This window comes from Toxorhynchites rutilus, chromosome 3, assembly GCF_029784135.1.
Source record: "Toxorhynchites rutilus septentrionalis strain SRP chromosome 3, ASM2978413v1, whole genome shotgun sequence".
NCBI classification, from domain to species: domain Eukaryota; kingdom Metazoa; phylum Arthropoda; class Insecta; order Diptera; family Culicidae; genus Toxorhynchites; species Toxorhynchites rutilus.
Genome location: NC_073746.1, coordinates 320,388,740 through 320,399,786, shown reverse-complemented (window position 1 = coordinate 320,399,786; position 11,047 = coordinate 320,388,740). Strand labels below are relative to the sequence as shown.

Genomic DNA, 11,047 nt, shown 5'->3' with positions numbered 1-11,047 from the left:
GAACGATTGGATGAATCAACACTTTCTAAGATTGAAGAAAAGTTGGACCTCCAGCGCATTTATGTTTGGAGCGAATTCAAAATAGAATTAGAGCGGCTGGCTAACCAGATGACTTGCAAAGTGGCTGCCGAAACGGCACACTCTAGTCATCGACCCCAGCCGAAAGTCGTAGCAGCAATCGAAGGCAAAGCTGCGACCACCAAGGACAAAAGGGAAGCACAGCGGTGCTACGTTTGTCACAATGAAGGACACACAGCATTTACGTGTCCTAAATTCACGAAAATGAGCATCCCAGAACGATGGGAAACTATCAAAGCAGGGAGGCACTGCTTTAATTGCCTCATACCTGGGCACTCAACGAAGGAGTGCAAATCACAACGGAAATGCCAAATATGCAGCACGAAGCATCATACACTACTTCATCGTGGAGACTCTCCCAAGGGGGACGAGATCCAACAATTGCATCCCGAGAAGGATGTCAATCAAGCACAAGCAAGTTCAACGAAATGACTAGCTCAGGAAGAATACGTCTTTCTGGGCACAGCCATAATTCATGTTAAGGGTGAGCAGAAATGGCACCCTCTTCGATGTCTACTTGATTCAGGGAGTCAAGTAGAAACAATCACAGAAAAGGCTGCTCGAAGCCTAGGAATTCCGCAACACTCGGTAAACGTAACCATTAAAGGAGTTAGCGGACAAGCACATGTTAAAAGGGGTATCAAAACTGTGATAGCCTCTCACGCAAGCAACTACAATGAAAGTTTAGAATTGATCATAGTGCCAAAGATATTGGACGATCAACCAAGCACAGCTATTGATGAAAAGGGTATACGGATACCAGAACAATTGCACCTTGCCGATCCCCAGTTTTACAGATCGAATGAAATCGACATTCTCCTCGGAGCGAGAATATTTTTCAAAATTCTAATGCCAGGCCGGCTTAGCGTAGCCAACGGTCTTACGTATCAAGAGTCCAGCTTGGGCTGGATTGCATGTGGGACGCTACGTCACAGCAGCCCATCAACCACTGTATTGTCTGCTACAAGGTGTAGCAGAAATGAATTCGAATTCCCACAGGACGAAATGGCCAAACTCATAGAGAAGTTTTGGCGTCTTGAAGAAGCGTGCTTTCAAGACTGGGAACCAAAGCAACATGACGAATGCGAGGCGGAAAGTCACTTCCGCACAACGTTAGAGATCGCTCCCGACGGGAGATACATTACACGAATGCCCCTACGGGGGGAGCCGTCATCGTTAGGCGACTCTTATCAACAAGCATATAGAAGATTCACATCGCTTGAGCAAAGGCTCAAGCGGAATGCAGACCTGTACAAAGAGTACAGGGCTTTCATGAATGAATATGAAACACTGGGACATATGGTACCAGTCACCACAGAAGACTTTCACAAAGTAAAGTATTTCATCCCTCACTCGTGTGTGGTGAAACCAGATTCAACATCCACCAAGGTTAGGGTGGTGTTCGACGCAAGTGCAAAGACGTCAACCGGAGTATCCCTGAACGATATACAAATCGTGGGACCAACCATTCAAAAGGACTTATTTGATCTGCTAATTGATTTCAAGACGCACAACGACGTGCTAGTAGCAGATATTGCAAAGATGTACAGACAAATTCACATCGCATACACAGACACTTGGTTACAATGTATTTTGTGGCGCGACAGCCCCAATGATCAATTGAAAGCGTATAGACTGACGACTGTCACATATGGTGAAGCGTCTTCATCATTCTTGGCCTGTAGGGCACTACACGAAGCAGCTGAAGATTATCGGTCGGTAAATCCGAGAATTGCCGACACCATTCAACGATCGTTCTATGTTGACAATCTAATGATTGGAGCGTCCAACGCAGATGAACTGACGGAGACGAAACGAGAAATAGAGCATGCATTGTCACTTCATGGATTTCCACTTCGAAAGTGGGCATCAAACAACGCAAGCGTACTGGAAGGAATTCCAGAGAAAGACTTGGAACCATTGATCCAAGTTGGTGACCAAGAGGTCATAAAGACATTGGGGATAGCCTGGAACCCCAAAACAGACGTGTTCCAGTTCATCAGTACGAAAAACATAGGTGAAACATACGAAGCGCTCACAAAGCGACAGATGGTCTCGAAGATTTTGAGACTGTATGACCCAATCGGATTGATACAACCTGTAATCATTACAGCTAAAATATTGATGCAAGAATTGTGGACTTATAACGTCAGCTGGGACGATGATGTTCCAGATCAAGCACTAAGCTCATGGAAGAAGTTCGAAGCTTCATTAGTGGAGCTCAGCAAGATAGAAATACCTCGGATGTCGACTCCGAGTCATACGATCGCACTAGATTTACACGGATTCAGTGACGCCTCCGAAAAGGCTTATGGATGCGTCATTTACTTACATGCAATCAACTTAAAAGGAGAAGAGAGTACGAATCTCTTATGTTCGAAATCGAGAGTGGCGCCTTTGAAGAAGGTCACTCTGCCCCGTCTGGAACTCTTGGCGGCGGCACTTCTAGCAGAACTAACTGCTAAAATAAAGAGCATTCTGGCCGGTCGAATCTCGTCGGAATATTACTACAGTGATTCACAAGTAGCGCTAAGTTGGATCAAATCTTCAAATACACGTTGGGGAACCTTCATTAGAAATAGAGTGCAGAAGATACACTCCACCACGAATCCAGAGCATTGGAAATATATATCTACGAAAGAAAATCCGGCTGATATGGTTTCGAGAGGAATTCCAGTCAGAAAATTACGCGAAGCAAAACTAGAATTTTGGTTACACGGACCGGAATGTATACGAAGAAGACAATATTATCTGCAGAGCGGCTACGAATACACTGCTGCTGCAGAACAGGAAGAGATTAAAGAACCAATAACACGATTGGTAGCAGCAACAGGAAAGGCATGCGAAGACTTAATCGCAAAATACCCGCACCATCACACTCATGACAAAACAGTAAGACACTTTGCATGGCTGTGTAGAGCCATAAACAATATGAAGAAGGTCAATAAAGACACAGGCATCAGAAACGAAAAGAGATCGGGCCCACTCACCACCACTGAATTGAATGAAGGACTAACACTCGTAGTCCGAATTATGCAAGCCACTATTTATCCAAATGAAGTAGCGGAATTACGAAAAACTGGGAAGGTGCCTACGAAAGGACCTTTCCAGCATCTCAACGCAATCGTCAGAAATGGAGTCATACATGTCACAGGGAGACTCCACAATGCAGAAATGCCCATCTCACAAAAGAATCCAATATTGATTCCCAAATCGCACCCATTTTCGAGGGTAATAATTCAAAAAATACATGAGGATAGATTTCACGCCGGAACAGATCTGGTAATAAACGAATTTCGACAAAGATTTTGGATGAGGGATCTCCGAAGGACCGTACAAGGAGTCATTCAACGATGCATCTTATGTGCCAAAGCGCGGCCCAGACGTTTACAGCAACGAATGGGACAACTGCCCTCGCCCAGGGTAAATGAATCAGTAGCGTTCACTCACACGGGAGTGGACTTATGTGGGCCATTCGAAGTATATCTCAATCAAAAATCGAAATGCAAGACCACAGCATATGCTTGCATCTTCATATGTTTTGCGACCAAAGCAGTTCACCTAGAAGTCGTCGAAGATCAGTCGACGGCAGCGTTCATATCAGCACTTCTCCGTTTCACATCAGTGAGGGGAATACCCGAGGTTATTTACTCCGACAATGGGCGGAACTTTGTCGGGGCCAGCAGAGAACTCAATCGTTTACGAAGAATATATAACAATGAAGTTTTTCAAAACAAATTAGTTGATATTGCGGCAACTCACAGAATAAGATTTTCATTCATTCCACCCCGAAGCCCCAGCTTTGGAGGACTTTGGGAAGCGAACATAAAGGTAGCCAAGCGGCTCTTTAGTGCAGCGGCCAGAGGAGCACAGCTAAACATCATGGAATTGCAGACACTGTTCTACCAAGTGGCCGCAATAATGAATTCGCGACCACTCACACCTGTTTACACGACGCCAGATTCACCGACCGCGATCACACCCGGTCATTTTTTGATAGCACGCCCAATGCTAGCCGTGCCCATCCCTACGCAGAGTGAGGATGGAAGCAATCTCACAACCAGATGGAAACGAGTACAATCGCAGCTCGAACAATTTTGGAGAAGATGGAGAGACGAGTATCTCCACCAGTTACGTGATTATGCAAAATGGACCAAGCAACAAGCCAACGTTAAGGTAGGCCAAATCGTATTGATCGGAGACGATCACCTTCCCGTAGCAAGGTGGCCTATGGGAATTGTCACACAAATACACCCTGGAGATGATGGAGTAGTCCGAGTGGCAGTAGTGCGAACCGCTACCGGAATTTACAAACGCAACGTGCGAACACTTGCTCCTCTACCAGTCGAGGAGCACACCATTCAACCCATTATAGAAGAGTATGACAACACAGCTGATAACGAACAGCAATCTCAAGCCGAAGCAATCGAACTAGAAGACGATCCCCCTCCCCAAGCACCCCAAATGATTTGGGACGGTAGACTACGCCCTCGTCCCAAAGGGGGGAGAAAATGGAAGTACACGAAATCAGATTGGGTGACGACCCTATGAAAAAATTGACAATGCAAATTTCCGCTGATAATAGCGAGACCCGAAATTCCAAACGAAGTGGTTTCACACGCTCGAGTGCTTGGGTCAGCGATTAAGACCCTCCTCGATGCAATAAAATGCGCCACAATGTAGGGAACATTACGAGTTCCAAGAAAACGCGACAATTAAAAACAAGTATAATGTTCGGCAGCGATAAGATCGAGAATACCATATCGATGCACGACGTCGCATCATATTCCATAGACGGGGCATTCATCGTGGCGATGGTGATCGCCATCATTTACTACCATTGGTGGAGAAACACGAAACGACTGCGCGAACTGGAAGGGGCGCAGCGGAGGATCCGACTCGATAGTGTGAATGCTGTATAATCAAAATAATGCGAACGCTGTATAATCAAACGCACATTTTGTGCTGACATGGAGAAACAAGAAACACCCAAGTGACCTAAGCAATGTAAAATTTAAGGAAATACAGTTCAGTCTAAAACCGACCGTGAAGGAGTTAGTACTTAGTCCGAAAGCCGTGTTGGGCCACTATGGCCCAATACTAACATCTTAATTTTAACGAACAACAGGTTCGATCTCTGTACCCTCTGATCTGTCGACGATCCCGTCTCTCAAAGGTGAACAAACTGGCCGTCTACAATCAAATCATAGCTCCTGCCATCCTTTATGCAATTGTGGTGTGGGGGTCATGTGCTCAGACTCACAGGAACAAACTCCAAGTGGCGCAAAATCGTGCATTGAGGATGATTCTTGATCGTCCTTTTGACACAAGGATCTCGGATCTACACCAAGAGGCTAATATCCAAAAACTAGATGCAATTATGTATGAAACAAAAGCTAAATTTGTTGAGAAATCTAGATCCTCTGAATTTGACCTGATAAAAAATTTGTATATAGTAGATTAGTTAGTTGGTTATTAGTTAGTTAGTTAGTAGTTTATAAGTAGTCTCTTTCAAATTTAATTTCAAACAATACCATTAAAATGGTGAACAACTGTCAAATTAAAAATAAGGAACTTTTGCTCAACAGTATGATTTTAAATCCAAAAGCTGAACCAAAGATGTAAAGCTCAGACTGTGTCACTTGAACTGTAAAATATGTATTCAAATAGAAAAACATCTGAATAAAAATGCATTTAAGTTGTAAAAAAAAAAAAAAGAAATCCACTCAGTTATAGTTGAACAGCGATTGGAGCATGTTGTCGCTGTTGTGGTGAAGCTCTTCGTTTATCATGAAAGCGCGGATGAACGGTGTCACCAAGATCCTGTTTGTGCACCTTAGGCCAGAAGGGAATTCATCAGGAGGAGAGTGATGCCACAAACGGTTCCCCGGGAAGAGATAGGAGCAACCGCCACACACACATACACGCGCGGAACTCTTCGTTTGGATGCCATTCAGTATCGAGAAAATTCCGGAAAGATTCAATCGTTGCTGAAAAATAATCTGCCAGTTCCCCTGGGAACTGAAAAATACATTCATGCGAAAGAGTTCATTTTAATGTTTTCTATCCTTGTAACACTGCGACCAAATATCTTTCAATCAAGTGCCTTTAACAGGTGGTTATCGAGTCAGCAATAACCACTGGTGGGCTTCGAGTATCGAGGAAAATCTGGAAAAATCTAATCGTTGCTGAAAAATAATCTGCCAGTTCCCCTGGGAATTGAAAAATACATTCATGCGAAAGAGTTTATTTTAATGTTTTCTAACCATATAACACAGCGACCAAATACATTTGATTTTGTAATTTTTCAATCAAGTGTAATTAGCAGGAAAGCTTCTGAACATTATTCTTCCCCATTAGTAGGATATTTTCGTATCCAATATTGTATGTGCGCGCAACGGAAAATGTTTCGTATCGCGAAAATTATATAATTTTCAATCGATTGCTCAGTCGCTAAAAGTTTCAAACTCAGAGAGTTCATTCCCCTCTAGTTTGCCTTCCAAATTGCCATCGTAAACCACACCTTCTCTCGATTCAATCACGCACAAAAAGGATGCTTAAGCGATATTCTGGTGGAGAAACGCATTCAGGGACGAATGACCTTCGCATTCATTTTTCGTGAGGACATCGACAAGGCAATATCGTAAATATCGAGATTCGAGGGATTCATTACCTGGCCTGACATGACCTGAAAGACATGACTGGCGCATGTGTGGATGAAAGTTCGATGAAGCGAACTTAGCGCCATCTGCCATTTAACAACGTAAATAAATTATTCAGTAAAGAAAAATTATTTAGATTTTTTTCTGCATAGGACAACTCTAGTCGGTATTAAACATAAGGTAATCGGTTCCCTAGCGATATCATATATAGTTTACGTCCTATTCTCATACCGCGACCAAATATTTTTCAATCAAATGCTATTAACAGGTGGTTATCGAGTTAGCATTAACCACTGGTGGTGGACTTCGAGAAGAATCCGGAAAGATGTCATCGTTACTGCAAAATAATCAACCAGTCCCCCTTGGACTTGAAAATTACATTCAAGCGAAAGAGTTTATTGTAATGTTTTCTATCCATTTAATACTGCGACCAAATACAATTGGTTTTGTGATTTTTCAATCAAGTGCAATTAACAGGTGGTTATCAAGTTAGCATTAACCACTGGTGGTGGATTTCGAGAAGAATCGAGGAGAATCCGGAAAGATGTCGTTGCTGCAAAATAATCAGCCAGTTCCCCTTGGAATTGAAAATTACATGCAAGCGAAAAAGTTTATTTTAATGTTTTCTATCCATATAATACTGCGATCAAATACATTTAGTTCTATGATTTTACAATCAAGTGCAATTAGCAGGAAAGCTTCTGAAGATTATTCCCCATCAGTAGGATATTTTCGTATCCAATATTGGATGCATAAAACCTTGTACCTCCAACGTAACGCTCTCGTTTTCGAAATCCGCCAAATAGTCATTTATTCATTCATTCAGAATGAATTCAGATTCAACTTCAAACAAATGATCACTAAATCAACGATAGTCCTACGTCACTATTGCGGTTATACCATATATATAACCCACTTCCTGTTTTTTTTCCAAAATATAGGGTTGGGGAAAAAGAAATGTCGTATTTCTGATCGAAATTTGACGCTTTATTTAACATACTTAAAATTATCCAAATTAAGTCAAATATGCGCCGTTTTGTTCGCAAACTTGTTGCCATTTAGAAGGCAACCTCATTATCACCCCCTCCTTATTTGCAAAAAACTTATAAAGTCAGTTTTCGCAAGCCTCTCTTTAGGCCAACTTAGTATTACCAAGAGCGTTTTGCATGGACCGGAAGAGATGATAATCACTTGGAGCCAAGTCCGGACTATACGGTTTGTGCAATAGGACATCCCATCCGAGCTCCCGTAGCTTCTGGCGGGTCATCAAAGATGTGTGAGGCCGAGCGTTGTCCTGGTGGAAAACAACACCATTCCTATTGTTTCCACGACGATTGGCCTACCAGTACGGGGTGTATCCAAACCAACGCTGTGCTGTGCGAATCGTTACAGTATCGAGTCCATAAACTACACGAATTTTTTCGGCCGCCTTTGTTGCAGTTTTACCTCGCAGGTAGTAAAAACGTAAAATATGGCGAATTTCTTGCTTGGTGGACTCCATCTTTGACGCGCTATAACTTGAGACTGAAAAGGACAATCACTACACTGTCAAAACGACACTTGTAGCACAGATTGTCGACTTTAAATAGCCGTATGGTATGACCCGATGCGATAAGTACAACACATATCTATTGACATTATACGACATTTCTTTTTCCCCGACCCAATAGATATTTTTATCGAGGCTCATATGGCGTTAGCTTGACGGGGCCGGGATACCTAAGATATCCCGGACGGGGATATCCGATTGTCTGCCTTGTGCTCTCAGTGCTCTAGAGAACTGAGAGCGAGCAGCATGGAACCGGATACACGACCCGACAATATGATCGATGTCGTTGTAGCCATCGCCACAATCACAAAGATTGTTTGCTGCGAGCCCAACGCGATAGAGATGCGCGTTTAAGTTGTAGTGATTGGACATAAACCGAAATGTCACGCGAATGAAATCACGACCTACATTCAATCCCTTGAACCATGCACTCGTCGAGACCTTAGGGATAATCGTGTGTAACCAACGACCGAACTCATCACCATTCCACATGCGCTGCCAACTTACGAGCGTATACTGACGAGGAATGTGGAAAAATTATTATAAGCCTTCCAAAAAGTGTGCCTTCTGAAGCGCCCACCTTTGCTAGCGAGTCCGCTTTCTCATTCCCCGGAATCTAGCAATGAGAGGGAACCCATGCTAAGGTAATCTTGAATAATTTTTCGACCAAAACACTCAATAGTTGTCTTATTCTCGTTAGGGAATAAGATGAGCGTTTATCAACTTTGATTGAGCGGATTGCCTCTATTGAGCTGAGACTGTCTGAAAAAAATAAAATAATGGTCGATGGGCAGTGGTTCAATGATCCCTAGTGCGTAGTATATCGCACCCAGTTCAGCGACATACACGGAACAAAAATTAAAGTGGTAGTTGGGGATAAAAAGTGGATCCATTACAATGGAGTTGAAATTATTAGTATCTCAGGTTGAAAGAGGAAATATAGGGGAAATCAGGATAAAACCGATACCCTAAGAATATCTCCATATATCCAAGACTCTCTCTTCAACTATTCATGAACCACTCTACAGTATCTGTTGATCATTTTTTGAGTATAACTCGAACTATGCGTACCAAAATACTGCTCCTGGGAGGAACTCAGCTTCAGAGGGTTTTTCGAAGCCTTGAAGGTACCGAAGAGTTTTCGATGGCTCTAATTGAAAAACCACGGTTCGATTTAGCAATTGAGAGCAAGACGTGATCGAAAGACACAAATTGCGTAATATGGAGCAAAGTGTCGACGAACGTTTCGCGCATTTCGTCCTACGTTTGCGACAGCAGCTGATGGATTGTGGTTTGGATAATTATTCCAACGAAATTAGAAAAGTGATGGAGGAAAAAATGTTAATAGACGTAATTTTCGAGGGATGTTCTTCCTCAGAGCTTCGCCGGAAGATCCTAGAACGAGACCAGTCACTCTCCGAGATTGAGATTCTGGGAGAGCGAAGTTTTGCCGAAAGCGCCCTGATTCAGTTGTACAGATACGGAACAAAGTTCGAGCTCTTTCTGAAACACACCATCAAGCCCCGTGAAGGATAAATCTTTCACTGATGGTCCGGGAAAAGTATACTACAGTTTTTACACTGGGAAAGACACGAATGTAATCATTGGTGAAATAGGAGGCGTCGATACGGAAATGTTGGTCGATTCAGGTTCGGAAGCGAATTTAATCACGGGATGCTGGGATGTTCTCAAGGCCAACGGAATCAACGTTCAAGAATGCGTAAGAGGAATCAACAGAATCTTGAAGGCGTACGGCAGTGGTACTCCGTTGGAAACCTTGGGATTTTTTAAGGCCATCGTGAAAGTAGGATCTCGTTCTGTGGAAGCAGAGTTTTTCGTATTACCAGGTGGCCAGCGTAACTTGTTGATCGACACTACTTCAAAGCAACTTGGTGTTTTGAAAGTTGGTCATGAAGTGAATCGGGTGATGAATAGTGATGATGCAAATATGCCGTTTTAGAAAATGGATGATTTTTTTTTTCCAAAATATATATTTTTATCAAGGCTCATATGGCGTTAGCCTCACGGGGCCGGGAGTTCAATACTTTGACAATTTTTCTTATTATCTATGTTAGTAATATGTAACCGATTACTCGCGGTTGGCTCGAGGTTAGTATTACAAGTGTTTTCGTAATTCGGATGTTGCTGTCTCCAATGCTCTGTACGTGTGCCCGACTCGGGATACTTCCTATTGGGATGCAGCTGACCCTTGATCAGCAACGCCCCCCTAGTCTGTACCTCATATCTAGCGTGGTGCGTCTTTCTCGACTCGAGGAATCCAGGATAGAATGGTCACTAGCCGGCGCAATCATCAGCTCGTGTAGAGTTGTCATGAGCGGTACAACCTTTGGCTCTTGTTGAATGATCAGTGGACTGCACAACCTTCGGCCCGTGCATCTGTAAAGAGTGTGTGTATGTATTGCCGCGACTAAGTAAAAGTTTATCGATCGGATAGGAGGGATATGAAACGGGGACACAACGGAGGAAACATCATTAAACGTTGACATCGGCGTTCCTGAGGAACAGGTATAGATGAAGCAGAAGATCAGGATCACGGCTACCTAAGATATCCCGGACGGGGATCTCCGATTGTCTGCCTTGTGCTCTCAGTGCTCTAGAGAGCTGAGAGCGAGCAGCATGGAACCGGATACACGACCAGACAACATGCTCGATGTCGTGGTAGCCATCGCCACAATCACAAAGATTGTTTGCTGCGAGCCCAATGCGATAGAGATGCGCGTTTAGGTTGTAGTGATTG

The 11,047-nt window shown here is 43.3% G+C and overlaps 1 protein-coding gene across 1 annotated transcript; it reads left to right on the top strand.

The window, feature by feature from the left end:
* Positions 1-1,083: 1,083 nt before the first annotated feature.
* LOC129774497 (uncharacterized) lies at positions 1,084-4,629 on the top strand. Its single transcript, XM_055778242.1, has one exon. The coding sequence runs from the start codon at positions 1,084-1,086 to the stop codon at positions 4,627-4,629; it is 3,546 nt and encodes a 1,181-aa protein (XP_055634217.1).
* Positions 4,630-11,047: the final 6,418 nt, after the last annotated feature.

Coding starts and splice junctions, on each gene's coding strand:
- LOC129774497 (XM_055778242.1), top strand. CDS start 1,084: ATGGCCAAACTCATAGAGAAGTTTTGGCGTCTTGAAGAAGCGTGCTTT.